At 39.8% G+C, this 20,725-nt stretch overlaps 1 protein-coding gene across 3 annotated transcripts in view; it reads right to left on the reverse strand.

Annotated features, from left to right (window-relative positions):
• Nucleotides 1-20,725, reverse strand: part of MCC (MCC regulator of Wnt signaling pathway) — a 379,018-nt gene that overhangs the window by 99,347 nt on the left and 258,946 nt on the right. For all 3 annotated transcript variants that reach the window (XM_019727795.3, XM_019727797.3, XM_019727798.3), the window contains one exon: nt 7,994-8,107. In XM_019727795.3, the coding sequence (XP_019583354.3) occupies nt 7,994-8,107 (114 nt within the window). The remainder of the gene's footprint in view (nt 1-7,993; nt 8,108-20,725) is intronic.

Here is a 20,725-nt window from a genome sequence, read left to right on the forward strand (position 1 = left end):
TTTAAGACCTCCTGCTACACTCCCTTCCCCAGGTCAAGGCTGCTGGCAACATTCCAGATGGTAGAGGCCCATCAGGTTGGGAAGCTGGGCGAGGGCAATGCAGCACCAAGTCTCCTGCCAGGCCCAGTGAACTCCTAGCAAGAAGCAAGAAATAAACCTTTGATACTTGAAGCCACGGAAAACTGGAGGCTACTTGTTAGCACTGCAACCATGTTATAGATGAAAACAGACTAAATGTGAAGTGATTTATTTACTTATTATAATCCAGGTAACAAGCAGAAACCCTCTGAAACACCCTCTGATTCCTGTTTAGGGCATCAATGGGTAGAAGCTTTGAGTTCTGTAGGCACAATCCTTTCCTGTCTACTCTCTCTCACCTCCCTGACCTGCCTCCTCTGTAGGATTTGCCTGAAGAGCTCGAGCGACAGCAGAGGGGTCGGTCGCCTTATTTCTCCTGCTCTGAATCACTGCTGCTGAACCCTGGGAAACACGAATATTATGCTTACAATAGCAAATGAGAGCCAGGAAACCCAAACAGCAGTCTCTGGGACCCCCTGGGAGCACTGAAACAGCAAAGTAGAGAGGGGTGGGTGTGGGGTGGGTGGGGTGTATAAAACAGGGAATTCTAAGTCCCTCCAGCTTCCCCCAAGCCAGCTTTAGCTGTCAGAGTCAATTATTGTGACAACTTTCTGAACAAGGAGCAATGGCGGCTTCTTCTAGCAAAACTTACAAGTGAGGGATTGTTTTCTTCTTTTCACTATATGGACATAGCCCACACAATTTCAGCTGAAGAAAATAAGACATGATTTCAAATAACATGCTACTGCATTTTTAAAAAGTATTATTGGTAATTACATCCAGGGTTCTCCCTCCTCCTAGCCTGTATCCAATCTTTGACTGACCCTACAGTACAGCAAAGCCAGGGAGTCTGTGGCTGCAACATCTTGCCTGCCATGAATTTCTGGAGGTCAGTGTCATTAGGAGTGTGGATTTCTCCTGCAACTATAGACTTTCCGTTTGAAAGGCAAAGAAAAAAAGACTGAGATTGGATATGATGAGATGTTGTGTTTCCTGAATTTCATCTGGCACTTAATACATTCCCTCAGCTCCTTCTCTAGGTTTCAGCTCTCCTAACATGAGGATGAAGCAAATAAAAAAATCGATACAAAATACTTGTGTGTAGCCACATAAATTGGTAAAATTGCCTATATGCAAAATGTTTAATAACAACAAGCAACATCATCATTATAACCACCAAGAATAAAAGCCCTTTCGACTCATGTCTGCTACTGGTGCAACCAGGGATAAAGCTACGAGTCAGCCTTGAGACAGACCTGCCTAAGAACTCGAGCCCTTGTTGGAAAAACCCTGTGCAATGTGGTGATGCTAAGGGGCTTTATGGTTTTGTTAATGTTCTTCCCTGGGTTTTATCTTACTCCACAGAGGCCACAGATCTTTAATCATCACATTAGTCTCAGCTGTCAAACCTAAGAGTATTATGAGCTCTGTTCTTGAAAAATGCAATGCCATCATTAATTTCTTAAGCCTCTCAACCATCCTGTGGAGGGGATCAGTACCACTTCCTTTGGAAATATGCTAAGTAATGCTACTTTCTCAGGGTCACGCTGGATTGATTGCAACTAACTACTCATCTTCATTTTCAGTCCTTGCCCAGGTTCTCTCAAGGGGAAAGCGGGAGGAATCAAGCCAACTAAACAAAGAGGCCCCGTGTAAACCGTGAAAGCCATGGAGAAGCGAAACAGCTAGTGTATATGTAAACAAGTAGGAAAGGAATGGGAGCAGGGGGGGGTCTTGACAAAGAGAATGCATGCAAACTACATCTTTAAGTAGCTCACACAACAAGAGAAGGAGGAAGGAAAGCACTGTCTTCATTATATTTAATGGAAACTGTATGTTTCTTCCTAAAGCTAAGAGGTAGAAAATTCAGAAGACTTGCTTTCTAAAGATAGAGAGCTTAGAAATAGAAAGTGCTCCATATTACCACTGACCAAATTCAAAGCGGCTCATAAGCTTGTGTAAAATACCTCCTTCTGTAGTACTTAAAAAATGCAGTAAGTTAATTTAAAATAATTGTCAGTGCTAAGCAAACAGCAAATATGCTGAAAGCATCATCAAATCTGTACTACGCATGACCTTTGCCGGTTTCCCACAAGGCTGTTCACTACGGCGCCGTTGAATGTGGGTGAAAATGCATGCACGTGTCTGTGTACCTGTTCCACTTGGGAGGGTAAGGATGTTTAAACCAAATTAACCTGTGCCCCATGGCCCACCTCCTTCCAGATCGCCTCTAGATGCCAGGGGCAGGCTGGGCAGCTTAAGAGACAATACAGGATTAGTAGTTCAGCTATGCATTCCCAAGAAACCTGGATTCAAATCCTGACCTATGGTACATTCTAGCTACATAATCTTGGGCAAGATATTTAAATTACTTAAACCTCAATTTCCTCATTTGCAAAATGGGAATGTTAATAGTATCTATACCAGAGGTCATTATGAGAACTCACATACAGCATGTGGAATGCTTGGCGTATTGTCTATCATAAAATAGAGGTAAAGAAATATGATAATTATCCCTTAGAAAGCTGTGATGAATAGTCTCTCTAAGTGCCTCTATGATTCCTGCATCTCCTTATATTCAGCCTTCGGGTGATACCTTTCTCAATGACTCTGGGTAGGACCTGTGACTTGCTCCTAACTGATACAATGTGGCAAAAGTGATGGGATGTCACTCCCATAATTACATAATGTTACATAATAAATCTGTCTTGTGAGCAGATTTATTCTAGAATCTTTCTCTCTGTTGCTGGCTTTGAGGAAGCAAATTGCCAAGAATCCTATAACCACAAAGAAATATAAATTCTGCCAGCAATATGAGTGAGCTTGGAGGTAGTCTCTTCCCCAATTGACCCTCCACATGAGCATTCAGCTCTTCCCAACACCTTGGTTGCAACTTTGAGGAGGACCCGGCTAAGCCACGTTTAGGCTCCTGATGCACAGAAACTGTGAGATAATAAATGTGTATTATTTTAAGCCAGTAAATGTGTGGCAATTTTTACACAGCTATAGAAAACTAATACAGAAGTACTTTGTCTTCCTCATCATACTCATACTGGGCTTACTCAGCTCTTCCCTTCCCATCGCTAGTCTCAAAACTCCACTGACAGGTTGATCTCATGATGATGTGTAATGAACTTTGTTTTATTCACCCAGTTCCAGTATCACCATTAGTAATTACTCAACAGATGTTGAAGCCAACTTTGATTATTTTAGATGAGCACCCCCAAGATTCACATTTTATATTTCAGTTTAATTGTGTCTCTGTAATACTTAGAGAGCTGATAAAAACTTACTAAAGCCACAGAACATAAATTTACATGTGAATTTGATCTTCCACAATCTGGTCAATCCTCAAACATGAATCACTTATCAAGGCATATAGTACAGAAAGCATGGTACAATCATTTCATTGTTCTTATTTTTTCTTGCATAAATCTTACCTTTATCAAAGGTATGAAACTGGCAAGGCTGAGCATTTTTTTTCATGGCTCCCAGTATCTAAACTCTTTCCTGGGTCCCAGTATCTGAACTGGGGAGACATCTCCAGTGAAAGGAAAAGAATAATTTTCATGTATATTTAGTGTAAGAATGTAAACAAGTGAAAGATAATTAATGGCACGAGAAAGTGACTGCTGACATCAGGAGGAAAACCAGCTGTCATACACTATTACATGTGAATGTCTTCGCTATGTTAGTTAGAATGGAGCTGAATCAATCCTTGACATAGCAGAGAAAAAGTTTTCCATTATCCTCTTACAATCCTCTGCACAGCCACTCTGTCCTCGTAGGCTCAAATTTTAAGAAATACCTTCCTGGCAATCTTTTAAAACCCAGGACTGTGGTACATGCCAGCTTCCAGTAAAAAGCATTCACAATTTCTTTTCTTAAAAAAAAAAAACAAACAGTGCTCGCTTCAGCAGCACATATACTAAAAAAAAAAACCCCAAACCAAAACAAAACAAAACAAAAAACACCAAAAAACCAAAAAAACGAAAAACAAAAAACCTCACTGATAAGAATGCTTAACAATGGTTGGCTTTGGATGGTTATAAAGTAGAAAATACAGTCACTTAACATCATTATATATTTTTCTTTAATATAAAAAATAATTCTTTCTCAAAAAAAAAACTTATGAATCAAAAGCATTAAAAAAGTTTTAATTCATTAGAGCCAACCACCAAAACATTATAATTCTAGTTTTTTCTATCACATTTTTATTACTTTTATAATCAGAAGGGAAATATATTTTAACTTTTAATTTTATTTCAAGTGTGTTTTTCCAGGACCCGTCAGCTCCAAGTCAAGTAGTTGTTTCAGTCTAGTTGTGGAGGGTGCAGCTCACACTGGCCCATGTGGGGATCGATCCGGCAATCCTGGAGTTACGAGCATCGTTCTCTAACCAACTGAGCTAACGGGCTGCTGCCCCAGAAGGAAAATATTCTAAGTGAAGTTTTCATCTGGGTAAAAACTGAAAATTTTTATCAGTATAATATCCCATGTGAGAAGAGAACACTGTTAACCTTGGCTCTGGTGCTAAGCTATTCATTTGGCCTTGGTAAGCAAGTTAACTTCCCTGAGTTGCCTCAAATGTGGAAGTAGATGATTTAAGTACCAAGGGTCTTTCCTCCCTATTCGAACAGTGTATGATAATGAGACATGAGGTTTCAAAACATCCTAGGTCATTCTAGACTGATGACTGTGGCAACCTGGTTTTTCAATTTCTGAATTCCCACATAAAATTGACACAGCACCTACACAGCAGAACAAAGTGCTTGCAGGAGAGATATCCCCTTGGCCAACAAACTATATGCAGGTAGAGACAAACCACCACCATCCACAAGATCTGAATGGTGTCTGTGTGGGCAGAAGCACAGGGAAGCAACAAGGATGACGGACCTGAGAACTGGAAACCCCCATATAACTAATAAGTTTACACAAGAAAGTGAGGAGGGCCAATTGGAGAACAGCCACTGAAACCAGGAGGTGTTTTGCCCGAGCCAAGGGTGAATGGGCAAAGGGCTCACAGTACGATCTGAAGGGGCTAAAGCAGTTATCTTTGTGAACTTTCAAGACTGGCCCAAGGACTCCTCTTCAGGAGGAAAAACTGCTGAGATTAGGGTCAAAATTGAACAAAATGGGGTAATAGAGACAAAGAAAAGAATAAATCTAGGTCAAAGTACGAGAGGGGAACAGGGCCAGGAAGTGTCAGAAAGCAGACTGCTATATTTTTAACTACATGACAATAGAAGACAAACCTCTATGAACTTAAAAAAGCCATCTTAAACCCTGCCACCTAAAGTTCAAGGAAACTATTTTTCATATAAAAATGAAAAACATAAAAGTATTGAGGTCACATTCCATACAAAGTTGTAAGAGGGGAAAAAAAGCAGAATAATATCCCTATAAACCATTAAAGCATTCCACAAAACAAAGGCGGGGGAGGTAAAAAACAATAGCTTACTATTTCAAAATAAGTTGAAAGACTTTCAGGAAATGAAATGACATAAAACACAAAAGAATATAATTCAGAATTAGAAAAACTCAGAAGTGAGGTAATGGAACACAGAAAAAATATTGAAAATAAAAATGCATTTCATAAATAAAGACTAAACTAGGAGGCACACAAGAGGGAATAAACACAACATATGCCTATAGAGAAACAGAAAGTGGAGAACAGGAAGAACAAAGTAAAAAGGGAACGATATAAAGGACTTGAAATAGTGACAGACATTGAGGACAGGCAAAGAAAACCTAATAGACAAATAGTAAGCATCCTTAAAGAAAAATCAGAGCTAGGGAGAAAAATCAATATTCAACACTAGAATTTAAATTTTTTAATTTTCCTGAAATTAAAAAAAATTATTTTAAAATATAATCAAAAGAATACACAGCAAACCTGAGAACACCAAACCAAAATGACTAAGATTAAGAGTTACTTTGGTAAAATTACAGGACTTTTTAAAAAAGAAAGAAAATGTTATGGATGTCTAGAATAAACTAGCGTCTCATGAGGGAAAAGAAAGTTGTATTATTATTAGACTTTGAGAGCAGCACTCTCTGCCAAAAGAGAATAAAGAAACATATTCAAGTAAAGAAAGGTGAGCCAAGGGTTTTATATCCAGCAAAAATGCCTTTCAAGTATGAAGGGCACAGACACATTATTATTAACGAGCAAGAACTTGGTAAAGATTATTCCCATGGGTCCTCCCTGAGGAATCTACTAGAAAATAAGCTTCAGGCAAACAAACAAACAAACAAACAAACAAACAAAACCAGAAGAGCGACACTGACATAAGAACCATGGTAAACATTAAACATATAGTGACTTGTTGACTCTATGAAGATGAAAAGGGAGAGAGTATAAGACGCAATGGCTTTATGGTGAGGCAGTGTGACTATAGTACAACTGCAAAAAAATTGAGTGAATGAGGAAAGCATAATGCAATAAAAATTTTAAATGATTCTTCTCAGTAACTATATTTGTTATGATAGTGTTAATATTATTCTGAGACTATATGTAAATAATATGGGATGAAACAAATGAGTAATTATGAAATATAATTCGATCATCCTCTCAAATCTTAAGAACCAGGATTCTTAGTATGAAAAGAAAGAAGGTACAGATAAAATACAGAAGAAGCTAAATAAAAGTACCCTGTAGTACGAATTTAAATAGGAGCAATTAGTAGAAACTTCTAAGGTATTTTATTTTAAAATTTATACATACATACGTCAATAAAAAAATAAATACATAAATAAATAACTTCCTGGCTCTGTCTATAAAAGAGGCCTAAAAATAATCGCCAACCTAGACATAATAAGCACCCTTGGCACCTAGATTGTGGTCTTGAAATACCATTTTCTGCTGAGTGAAACCAGGGCTAATTGGAGAATGGTTAATTCCAGGTTTGGGGAAAAAATTTACTAGATGAGGCTGAAATAACTATTAGGCTCCTGCCAAGACTCAAAAGCCAACTTGAAGAGGTTCTTACTGACCAAAGATACTCTAATTTGATTTTCTACAAGGAAAATAATTACAATGGATTGAAACCCAAATGTTTAAATCCATAAATTCATAACAATATTTAAAAAAATAATTGGGTACTTTTAGAGGATTATAGGTAATCAATTCATTATCTTGAAACATGTTAAATGGAAAGACTGAAGCATCTATCCTGTTTTTTCTTTATGAACTATACCATTGTTTCAACAAATCATAGATGATGGATGTTGTCTCTTAAAAGCAACTAATTAATAACTAAGGAAGAATAACTAAAAAAGAAATGGCAGAACTAATGATTTGTAAGTCCTAATGAATCAATGAACTTAGGCATTGAGTATCAATAGCTGCTAACATCACAGAAAGTGAGACAACCAGACATTATGTGCCTCCCAATGAGAAAACAAATACCCTCTACAGTCTTGCCCAAGGGACTGTACATAAATTTGACAGAGTCTCTGGATCCAGCTGCCAATATGCAGGAAATACGAGGGACCGAGGAACGTGTCAAACTGTACCATAAGTGTGCAATCAGCAACATTCAGACGGTGGGAAACTCTATAGGACAAGTGGCCAGGTTTTAACAGATTAATTACAAAGCAAAGAATAGAGTAAAAACCTGCAGATTAAGACATTCAAGGGAAACACATGATTTTTAAATGGATAAGACTCAAACTCTACTGTCTATGGACATAGAAACTTCAGGGGGCAACTGTAAAGAAACAGGAAATACAATTCTCAGAGTTGTGGTAGTGATGGCCTTGTTGGGAGGGAAGATGGGATTGGGGTGGCACATACGGAGGGATTTCTGGTTATGAGAATATTTGCTCATTAAGCTATAATTTGTTTTGTGGGAATGTCTGTGTTTTATCTTAAAAAAGCAAAACAAAACCCAAAACTTTCCATTTCCCTTACCTGTGCCTTGGCCAATTTCTTTTCCAGAAGGTCCCGTTCCCGCTCTGTTTGCTGTAGACGTTTATTGAGCTCCACTATATCTCCCTTTAGTGATGCCAGGGCTGCCAAATGGAGCTGTGGTGACAGAAACAAAGGAAAACAAGGTTAAACCCTTCAGCAGAAACTCATTTCCTTCCTTTCCTTCCCTGTAATTAGTGTGATCATATAAAAAATGTATCATCTAAAATGGGACATTTTGGGTGCTATTAATCTCAGGGGAATATGGACATAAATCAGGTGTCTTACAGGAAGCTGGGTTATATGGTCACCCTAAATGTAATGGTGAGAAAACTATTGTGTGAGGGCAGTAGGACCTCATTTTGGATGATTAAATCAGGACAGTGAGCAAAGCTCCTCCTTCTAAGGGCTTTCCCTGGGTTACTCAGCAAGGATATTAAAGCAGGTGTGGGGCTGCCTGATTCTCAACACAAGGAAGGATAAGGCGGAATCAAATTAGCTTTAACCTTTGGAAAATATTAAAGTTGAATAGGGCCATTCAGTTGTTTGCAATTCAATCACCCACACGGCTGCATGGATAAGAGACACACCAAGAGACACGCTAAGTATTAAGAAAAAATAAGAGAGCTCACTTCTTTAGATGGCCTCCTTGTAAAGCTGTCCCACTGATTTTCTTGCAAACTTATTCTTCCTCATTGTTACCCCGTCCCCAGCCCGACGAGACTCACCAGATGCTTCTGTGCTAGCAGGCCCTCTCATAGGAGCAGAACCCAGAACTTTGATAAATTAGGCTATGAAAAGACCAACCCAGAATCTATCCAGATAGCTTTCCCTGGCCAATTCTCTCAGGTTAACAGGAGCTAGAAAGAATGTTCTCCAACAGATTAACAAGGGGTATGATGCACTTCTAGGATCTCAACTAAGACCCTGCACACTGAGCTTGGGCTGCATGCACACCTACCACACACATGCCTTTTGGGGCTTTTCAGGCGGATGGGTGGGACTATCTCTAAGATCCATTTAACACACTGATCCCAGAGCAATACCACCTTGCACACTTCTTTGCCCTCTGTGTCACTACTTCTCATCTGTCTTCACTGTCAATTCCAGCTGGAGCTCAGACCATTCCCTAGCTGAATTCCACATTATGTTTGGGTGACTGACTAGAATCAGAAGTAACCCTCCCTCTTTAGATGTTTTTCTGGTAGCTTCTGAGAAGAGGGATTTAAAGTAAGGAGTGAGCAAATAAATGTGATCTTTAAAAATGGACACAGTACAGGAGTATATAACTCTACATTGAAGATTTCAACTTCAGGTTTAGAAATTAAACTGGCCCCATCCACACAGCATGTTGGCTGCGAGGAGGTGATGTGAGTGGGGCAGGAGAAATAGGGCAGGGACTGCAGTTTCAAACAGTTTATGTTAGACTATAACAGAAGCGAAAGTGGCTTCACTTGATTGCATCGGGGCTACAAACCAACAGATCAATAGCTGATTGGAAATCAGGAATGCTTGAAATTTAAAAAAGGAAATGTCAGGCAATCTGGTGGTATTTGCCTTCTCGTGTAGGGCTAGGGCCGCTCAGAAAAGGTCACTTTGGGTTTCAGATACAAGGTTTTGTGTGATGAATTCTCAGCACAAATACCACAGTGGTCCCATTGTACAATCTTTTTGAGGCTGTTTTGCTTCCAGTGTGGTGGAGAGAGACACAAATCCACTCCCTTAGCAGCTGGGGTGACCCCACCACCTCTGAACTGTTAATCTGAGGATTTTCCTTCAGTGTCAGACACTGTGGCCTGTTATACGGTTATGTCAAGTCTTGAGAGATTTTTATCCTTCTGGTGAGAAGGATAAAAATACCTGGAGAGCTGAAATGTTCTTTAAGAAATAAAGGAGTGGGAAGAAATAAAGGACTCCAGCTGTGTGAGCCTTGTTTCCGCTCTCATAAGATCTCCCCTCCTACTTCTGGGGGAAAGGGCTGCCTGAGGGGTTGGGGGAAAATTATGGGGAAAAGTTGTAAGAGGAGGGTGTACACTCCACACTGATTTCATGAACTGGACCTGATGGGAGACACTAGGTTAGTTATTTCCATCATAGGACACAGCAGAGGGGGTCTGGGATGGGTCACTGCCATTGGAGAGAGCACTGGGCTTGCAGCTGATAACACCCTCTGACCTACCAGCTCTCCTGATTGCCAGGGGGATCCATAGGATGAGCATTTGAGGCAAGTCTCTTTGCTTCCCTGGATCCATAAAATGAGAATAGACCAGTTATTCTTTAACCTTCCTGGGTCACAGATTCCTTAAGAATCTAATGACTATGATGGACCCTTCTCCTAAACAAGAGTATAAATTTGGGGTTATGCATTTGTTCCACCTAATTATGGTGATAAAACACTCTGGAATCTATCTATTAACCCCAAATTAAGAAACATCTGGACTATATGCTAGCTCTGTGATCCCACATAAGTTTGTAGACTGTTTCATGTATCACAATCACAGATGTTTGAGTGGGGAAAAGTCCCCCGGTATTTGACATCTCCAACTTCCCTATTTGCAGGTGAGGATCTGAAACCCAGAGATTAATTTCTTTACTCAAGGTCCCATGGATAGCTTAGCGTGAGAACCAAGGCCACCAGTGCCTTTTCCTCACTGTAAGATGTTGCATATGATAGGAATTTTCAGTTATTTATGTGAATGAAACTTTTACTTAAACTATTACCTTCTGATTTAAAAGTAATGAAAATGTAACAAAAAAAGTAACAAGAAAGATAGCATTCTAACATTTTAGTGGTGGCCTCTGGGTGGTTTTAAACTTTTAGTGATATTTTTTGTTTAATAATTTTTTTGTTGTTGTTTTTGTTTTTAAGAGAAAAAGGCTTTTGTATTAAAGAAACAAGAGTTGTGAGTGTGTTTTCTGTGTATGTAGGTGATAGCATAAAAACTATAAAGGGTTATTTTCCTTCCTTCCTGCATCCTTCGATAGAAGGTAAAACTTACATATGAAGTAAAATATACACTTGTTTCTTAATGGTACTGACAATTACTCAGCAGAAGCCTAAACTACAGAGGGTGGGAAGTGGAGTGGAGAAAAAAATTTGCCCACAAGTCACAAGACCTGTTGCTTAGAATTGGGCTGACAGGCCCCCCCTTTACCATGAGATGACTGAACACAAGACTACCGAACACAAGATAAGTTAAGTTCCTATCCCCAGGAGTGCTGGATACTCCCTGTGAACTTCAGTTCAGCAACTCTTCTTGTCCCACTTTGTCAATAACTCAGTAATAAAAAGTTGATTTGACCTCTCTTCTTTCTGGGTTTCACCCCCTCTTTATGGTGGAGCTGATGGTATCCTTGCAAATTCAAAAGCTAGAGAGTTTGTGAGCAATGCTGTAAGTCATGTGATGAAACCTGTGTAGTGTCAAGGCAAGCATTAAAAAACAGGAAGCATAGATCTGGTCAATATAGTGCAGTAGATAAGCCTGTGCTCACCTCCTCTCATGACCACATCAAAATTACAACTAAACTACAGAACCACCATCACTGAGAATCGCTGAAGTCTAGCAGAACTGAAGCCCTACAACTAAGGACATACAGAAGAAGCTATCTTAAGACTGCTAGGAGGGGCAGAGACGTAGAACAGGGGATCCCACACATAATACTCTGTGACTATTAAAAATTGCAAAGGTCCTCCCCCCTCTCCCCAAAAGCCAGGGGTCCCAGCCCCATACCAGGCTCCCCAGCCCAGGGCTCCAATGCCAGGGAGAGAAGTCCCCATAATTTCTGGTTGTAAAAACCAGCAGAGGTTGTGACTTAGTGAGATAGAGGGTGGCTGCAGTCCCAGGCGCTCCTCTTAAAGTGCCTGTGCACAGACTCGCTGACGAACACACTCACTCTGAGCTTCAGAGCTGGGACAGCAGCTCAATAGGTGCCAGGCAGGAATTGAAGTGTCTGGCTTCAGAGAGAGGGCTGGATGGGACAGCTTTCTCCCGGACAGAGGAGCTACAGATACAGGCAGCCTCCATATGTGAGTCTCTATCGACCTAGCTATCACTATTTGTTCACTCTGCCCTGGTGATTCTGAGACTCCACCCCACCCAACTTGCCGGCCCACCCAAGCTGCTTCCAGTGGCTTTTCCATACAAACAGCCTGTCTTGGTTCATACTGTGGACTTTACTACAATTCCTCAAAGGTTCACAAAACCCAGATAAGCAGCATCTGGCTTAGGTGTGTCCCATACCTCTGGCTGAGCAGCCCCAAGCCCAGCGGCATTAGTGACAGCCAACCTTGGTTCACGATTTGGCCTTTTAAGGCACCTCCAAGCACAGCGCAGATAGTGGACATCTGTAGATTACTTTGTGGCTCATGCCAGGTGGCCCTGGGCAGGGCATAAGCAGCAGCTGAACTTGGTCTGCATTGGATACCCTCCCAGGAGGCCTTGGGGCTGGCACGCCCAGTGGCCAGCTTCAGACCTAGCTGGAACATCACCAGTCCACCTCCAAGGATGACACATCCAAAGGGCAGACTGCGCAGGCATCAAAGCCCTGCTAACGTGAATTCTGCTCCACAGGGTCAGCCCCTGCACTACAACTCCTCCATCTGTTCATAGCCAGTCCTCACAACCAATGAGCCCGAGGGTCAATCCCTTCCACTAACGTGCAAACAGCAACCAAGGTTCAACTACAACAGGAGGGCACACACAACACACCCAGGGGACACACCTGGAGCACCAGCTCTGGTGACAAGGGAGACTGTGCCACTGGGCCTCCACAGCACACCTACTACATAAGGCCACTCTGCTAAGATTGGGCAACGTAACAGCGGTACCAAATACATAAAAACAAACATAGAAAGGTAGACAAAATGGGAAGATAAAGAAATGTCCCAAATAAAAGAACAGAACAAAACTCTGGAAAAAGAACACAACAAAATGGAGATAAGCAATCTACCAGACACAAAGTTCAAAACCCTGACTACAAGGATGCTCAATGATCTCAGGGAGAACTTCAACAAAGAGATAGGAAACATAAAAATGAAGATAGAAAACATAAAAAAGAACCAGTCAGAAATAAAGAATAAAATAACTGAAATGAAGACTATATTAGAGGGAATCAGCAGATTAGAGGAAGCAGAGGATTGAATCATCATTTTAGAAGATAAGATAGCAGAAAACACCCAAACAGAATAGCAAAAAGAAAAAAAAAGAAAAACATCCAAATAAATGAGGAGAATTTAAAGGGCCTCTGGGATAACATTTAGAGTACCAACATTCTCATCATAGGGGTACTATAATGAAGGGGAAGAGAGAGCAAGAAATTGAAAACCTATTTGAAGAAATAATGACTGAAAACTTCCCTAACCTGGCAAAAGAAATAAATATTCAAGTGCAGGAAGTGCAGAGTCCCAAACAAGATGAACCCAAAGAGGCCCACACCAAGACATATCATAATGAAAATGCCAAAAGTTAAAGACAAAGAAAGAATCTTAAAAACAGCAAGAGAAAAGCGGTTAATTACCTACAAGTTACCTATAGTTACCATAAGACTCTCAGCTGATTTCTCAATAGAAATGTTGCAGGCCAGAAGGGATTAGCAGAAAATATTGAAAGCGATGAAAAGCAAGGACCTACAACAAAGATTACTCTACCCAGCAAAACTATCATTTAGAATTGAAGGACAGATAAAGAGCTTTCCAGACAAGAACAAGGTAAGGGAGTTCATCACCACCAAACCAGTATTATAGGGAATGTTAGAGGGAATTCATTAAGAAGGAAAAAAAAAAAGTAAAAAATATGAATGCTAAAATGGGAATAACTACGTATCTATCAACAATTACTTTAAATGTAAATGGATTAAATGCCCCTATCAAAAGACATAGGGTGTCTGAATGGATAAGAAAACAAGACCCCTACATATGCTGCCTACAAGAGACTCACTTCAGATTGAAAGATACACAGACTGAAAGTAAATATATGGATAATTTTATGGAAAAAAAAAAAAGCTGCAGCACCAATATTTATACCAGACAAAACAGACTTTAAAACAAAGGCTGTAACAAGAGACAAAGAAGGACCTAGTAATCCCACTTCTGGGTATTATCCGAAGAAACCCAAAATGCTACTTTGAGGGGACAAGTGCATCCATATGTTCATTGCAGCATTATTTACAATAGCCAAGATATGGAGGCAACCTGGGTGTCCCTGAACAGATGAATGGATAAAGAGGAGGTGGTACATATATACAGTGGAGTATTACCCAGCCATATATATTAAAAAAAGAAAGAAATCTTGCCCTCTGCAATAACACGGATGGACCGAGAGGGTATTGTGCTGAGTTGAGTAAATCAGACAGAGAAAGACAAATGTCATTATGATTTCCCTTATAAGTGGAATCTAAAGAACAAAAGAAACAAAATAGAAAACAAACTCATAGCTACAGAGAACATTTTGATGGTTGCCAGATAAGAGGGGGTTCAAGGTGGGTGAAAAAGGGGCATGGATTAAGAAGTACAAATTGGTTGTTACACAGTAGTCATGGGGATGTAAAGTGAAGCATAGGGAATATAGTCAATAAATTATAATATCTATGTATGGTGTACTAGATATACTAGGGTGATAGGAAAGGGGTTGGGGGGGCAAAGTGAAAATGGTGAAGGAATTAAGAAATACATATTGGTAGTTAAAAAATAGTCATGGGGATGTAAAGTGAAGCATACGGAATATAGTCAATAATATGGTAATAACTGTGTATAGTGCCAGGTGGGTACTAGACTAGTCAGGGGTATCCCTTCTTAAATTATATAAATGTCTAACCACTATGGTGCACACCTGAAATTAATATAATGTAGACTGTCAACTGTAATTGAAAAATTATAAAGGGGGAGAAAGGTATAGGGAAATAAGAGGTTCAAATTTTCAGGATTAAAACAGATAAGTCTGGAGATGTAATATACAGCATAGGAAATATAGTCAATAATGATAGCATTGTACGGTGTCAGATGGTTGCTGGACTTATCATGGTGATCACTGCTTTAGGAATATAAACGTTGAATAACAATGGTGTACATCTGAAACTAATATAATATTGTATATTAGCTATGTTTCAATAAAAATCTTTAAAAAATAAGAAGTATAGAGGACTTCCTTGGTAATTTTGTAAAAGGAGTGACAGTAGGATTAAATCCCAGAAAGATAAATTTACCAAAACAAATAAAACTGACAAATATCTATAATAGGAACATTACATTTACACCATTTTTTTTTGAGATCTCTTTACTTATACCCTGGTTTCTGAAATGGCCTCCAACTTGAGTCAGAGCTTCAGACATATGAACTATGAAGTACTATTAAAAAAACATGTTTCACTAACCAAAGAGAAAGAAAATATATATGATGTTTGGAGTCTGTGCTACTCTCTTCCTTAACACATTTTTCTCTTCATGCTCAAGAACAAGATCCTGATTTTTAGCTGGTCATATTGAAGCTCCACTAAAATATTTCAGTTCCTGGCCTCTCTTGCAGTCAGAGCCATGTGACAAAGTTTTGACCAATGAGATGTAAGCAAACTATTATGTGGGAGTTCTGGGAAAATCTTTTTGAGAGAGGTCCTGCCCCTTTTCTCTTCCTGCATTGTTGCTGCTTGGTACATTAATGTGATGGGTGGAGCTCCAGCAGACATAAAGATGAGGTCCACACTCGAGGGAGCCGAAAGGTACCTGATTCCTTAACAACTCTGTAGAGCCACCCTACCAGCTTTGGACTACCTAACTCCAAACTTCTGTAACAGAATAGCAAGAAACAGACCTCTGTTGTATAGACCCCTGTTACGTTGAGGCACATGAAGTTGATCTAATCCTAATTTATAAAGAATCATATAAACCTAGGTTCAAATCTCATTTATGCCACTTATTGGTGGATTGGCTTTGGACAATATATTTAATGGCTTTGTTATAGGGCTGTCATAAAGACAAAATGAGACCGTATCCATAAAGCAACCAGCACAGTGTCTGGAACCATGTAAGCATTCAACACATGTACATTTCCTCTTTCTCAACCAAGTTTTAACTCAAAAACTTTCAAGTCAACAGCCTTCTCAGACTGAGCCCCATCAGAGGAAGTGAGAGGGACACTCAGGTGAGTAGGTAACACTGGCCTGTCTTGGAGCAGCTTACTTCCTGGTGGGTATCGGCACAGGCTGAAGGCCATAGCTGCTTTGCTGGATTCTGCTGAAGTCCCAAGGCTTATCTTAAGGACATGATTGGCCAGGCTTTTCATTCTCTATGAAAGTTTAACTCAAGGCCTAAGCAAGGTTGTGATGGAACCTCGACACTTCTTATACAAATTTGGGTCTAGTGTGTAAAGGATATAAATCTGTATATACCTCCTATTTCTATAAAAGGCACTAATTCCCTAGGCTGTTTTGAACCCTGCTTCACATTCATTTTACAGAGTGTATCCAAATGAATCTAAACCACCTGGAAATTTGGCTGAAAGATAACTGTCAAAATTGTTGTTATTTCTGGATGAAACATTACTTGACTAAAATTTCATTGTTCAACTGGCTGTAAGGACAGGCTCACTTTGCCTCTGACAGATAAAATGTCCAGCTGCACAAGGCTCGGGTGAGAAGCTAGTAGAGCCTTTGTAACAGCCTCTGTCTTTGGTTCCTCCTGGGCTAAATGGTTAAGATGTCTTTCTCGTTGTTCATTAGCCATGAGACAAAGGGCTTTGCACTTCAGATGCCGTTTTAAGCCAGCAGCCCAATGACTCGGCTGAGCTCCCAGGAGCCTCACTATTTACAGTGACAAGGTGCTTCTCCATCGCTATGGCAGTATAAACAACCCGCACTGGCCAGCACAATCCTGTTTACTTGGCACTGTCCCGTGCGTCATCCCATAGGATCTTTATCATCATACCACAGCTCTGTGGGCACAGGGAAGCTGTGATTCCCAATTCAATGAGGGACAACTTCTTTCCCCAAAGACCACAGTTGGTGAGGGCGGTCCAGGACCTGTATCTAGGCTGTTAAGTCTACCATTTCACTCATCTTTCTGAGACTTTGGTCTGCTCTTCAACAGCACTGCCTTCAAAGGGACCAACAGCTTCCACATTCACACCTGAGACAGAGGAATGAGTTCATCCCACATTCTCCAAGCAGACAGGTCCCATGGGGCGCGCGCGCGCGCGCGCGCGCGCGCACGTGTGTGTGTGTGTGTGTGTGATGGCTGAACCATCCTTGCCCGCTTTGTTGGCAGGTAAGCTCATCCCAGGCAAACTGTGCATGTTCTATTTTTTTCTCCTTCACTGATCTGGCTACCCAAGGCACTCCCTCCCGTAAATCGTGACATTCACTGCTAGGGCACCTCTGTTCCCTTCCCAATAAGTGATGATGGGAATTACCATTCTGTCCTTCTAACAGAGCCACTTGCCCTTCAGAAAGAAGAGATACACATAAAAAGCAACAATAAGCAAAACAGCATAGTATTGGCAGAAAAACAGACACACAGACTAATGGAATAGAATTGAAAACCCAGAAATAAACCCATATATATTTATATATATATAGGTTTATTTAATCATTTATTGAAGAGGTTTTCTTTTCTCCATTGTATGTTTTTCACTCCTTTGTCAAAAATTATACACACACACACACATACATACACACAAATAATTTGTGACAAAGGAGTGAAAAAAACATACAATGGAGAAAAGAAAGCCTTTTCAATAAATGATTTGAGCTGGGAAAATTGGAAAGCCACATGCAAAAGAATGAAACTAGACTGCTGTTACCATACACAAAAATTATGTCAAAATGGATCGAAGACCTAAATATAAGACCTAAAACAATAAATTGCATAGGAGAAAACATAGATGCTAAACTTACAGACTTTGATCTTAGAGAGGGTTTTATGAATTTAACCTCAAAAGCAAGGGAAGTAAAAGCAAAAATAAATGAATGGGAACATATCAAACTAAAAAGCTTCTGCACAGCAAAACAAACCATCAACAAAACAAAGAGGCAACCAACTGAATGGGAGAAGATATTTACAAACAACACCTCCGATATGGGGCTAGTATCCAAAATATATAAAGAACACATGCAACTCAAAAACAAAAAAACCAAACAATCCAATTTAAAAATGGGCAGAGGACGTGAATGGACACTTCTCCCAAAAAGACATACAAATGGCCAACAGTGAAGAAAAGATGCTCAACTTCACTAACTACTGGGAAAATACAAATTAAAACCACAATGAGATACCACCTCACACATGTTAGAATGGTTATTAACAAGACAAGCAATAACAAGTGTTGGAGAGGTTATGGAGAAAAAGAAACCCTCATACACTGTTGGTGGGAATATAAGTTGTTACAGCCCCTATGCAAAACAGTATGGAGGTTCCTCAAAACATTAAGAATAGAATTACCATATGACCCAGCAATCCCTTTTCTGGATATCTACCCAAAAAGTCTGTAAACATTTGTAAAAATATAAAGATATATGTACACCTATGTTCACTACAGCATTATTCATGGTGGCCAAGACATAGAAACAACTGAAGTGTCCTTTGATAAAGACAATATGGTACGTATATACAATGGCGTATTACTTGGCCATAAGAAAAGAAGAAATACTGTCATTTGCGACAACATGGATGGATCTTGAGATTATCATGCTAAGCAAGATAAGAGAGACAGAAAAAGTTGAGAACCATATGATTTCATTCATATGTGGGATACAAAACTGAAAACAACAAACGAACAAGACAAACAAAAACTCATAGACGACAACAGTTTAGTGGTTACCAGAGGAAGAGGGGGGAGGAGGGAGGTAGAAAAGAGTAAAGGGGGTCCAATATATGGTGACGGAAGCAGATTTGACAGGGTGGTGAACACACAATGCAATATACAGATGATATCTTATTTATACACTTTAAACCTATATAATTTTATTAACCAATGTCACCCCAATGAATTTAATTAATGAAAAAAAAGAAACAAGGGATACACAGTTTTTGCTTATGTTTCAGTGATGACAATGGGTAATGTCAACTTCTTTCACTTAGTGAACTGTTTTCTTCATTTAAGGGGAAGAAACAAATGTAACTCAACTTGACCTAACACATCCCCTTGGCAGGTTCTGCCCTAAGTGCTTTCTTAATTCTACCTCATTCAATCGGCTGAAGAATACTACAGTAGAAAGGCAGTGTCAAAACCCCAATGCCAATCTCTGGAAATAGTTTGAGAATTCTACCGTGTTTTCCTGAAAATAAGACCTAGTTGGACAATCAGCTCTAATGTGTCTTTTGGAGCAAAAATTAATGTAAGACCTGATCCTATTTTATTATAAGATAAAACTGGGTTTTGTAGTATACAATACAATATAATAATACAATATAATATAATATTAATATAATACCAGGTCTTATATTAATTTTTGCTCCAAAAGACACATTAGAGCTGATTGTCCGGCTGGGTCTTATTTTCGGGGAAACAGGGTAATCTTAGCACTAGCAAGGGAATTCAAGAATGTCTAGTCCTGTTCCCTCACTGTAGAGACATAAAACAGACTCAGACGAACAAAGCTCATCAAATTTCGATTTCCTCCTTCCCTTTCCAGAGGCTTCTACTCTCTCCCATATGGCAATCTAGGAGCTCCTGGGTAGTGAATAAATGTGTATATCCCAGTTCTGTCCTTGGAAATAGCAGGAGACATCTGTACGCAAGAAAACAGCCTCATTCAGCTTCCTCTCCAAGACTCCCCACACCCGGGGGCTCTAATTCAGATACATCAAGAACAAAATCCCTGGCAAAAGGGTAGCAGTCCCTGCCAGATGGACACAATCAGGCCTGTTCAGTGGCTTCCAGGACTGGAACATTCCTATTTACTGCTAGAATTCCAGCTAGCGGCACCTGCTGTGTAGTATTTCAAGAAAGGCTGCTCATAGCCTTGAAACTTAAAACTCATTAAATATCATCTACAAGATTGCTCACTGCATGCAAAATCACTTTTTGCTGCCCTGGATCAACTCAGAAAGCAGCAGCTTTTGTCTTTCATTTTCTTGATAATTTCGTTGTGATGTCAGTGGTCCCTGATTTACTTTTTAAACCTCCATTGAAATTCAGTTGCTGAAAACAGCATTCTAAGGCCCCTTTAATATGGCAGCCCTAGAGTAACATTCACACAGGAAAAATTGATCCCTTCGAAGGGCGCCTGACATTGGGGATGGTGCCAACTCAGAAAGCAGCCATACCATCAGCTGTAGGACCCACCCAAAGCAACTCTTTCCTTGCTCAAATAAATGGCTGGGAGATAACTCTCAAGGATGGAGACGACCAAGACTGACCATTAAGGGATCTGAAGATGACCCTCAATCCCATCCCATCCACAAAAACATGCTCCTTTAAAAATAAATCATAATTTTTAGTGAAAATAATATTAGCTAACATGTGGGTGCTTACTATGTCCTAGTGGCTATATTAAGCATGTAACATGCATTTTATTTCATTTTTAAATGTAATTTTATTATTAATCACAGGTGTACAAAACAACATAATGATTAGACATTTACACCCCTCACAAAGTGATAACCCCCCCATGTCTACTACCCTTCTGACATTGTAATAGCTATTATTACAATACCACTTTCTCAGTTATCACATAGCCTTGTGAATTGAATACTGTTAATCCCAATGTAAAGAGGTAGGAATTGAGGCTTAGAAGTTCAGTAACTTA

The sequence above is a fragment of the Rhinolophus sinicus genome, chromosome 3 (assembly GCF_057876585.1).
Source record: "Rhinolophus sinicus isolate RSI-liver-muscle chromosome 3, RSI-T2T, whole genome shotgun sequence".
Taxonomy (NCBI): Eukaryota; Metazoa; Chordata; class Mammalia; order Chiroptera; family Rhinolophidae; genus Rhinolophus; species Rhinolophus sinicus.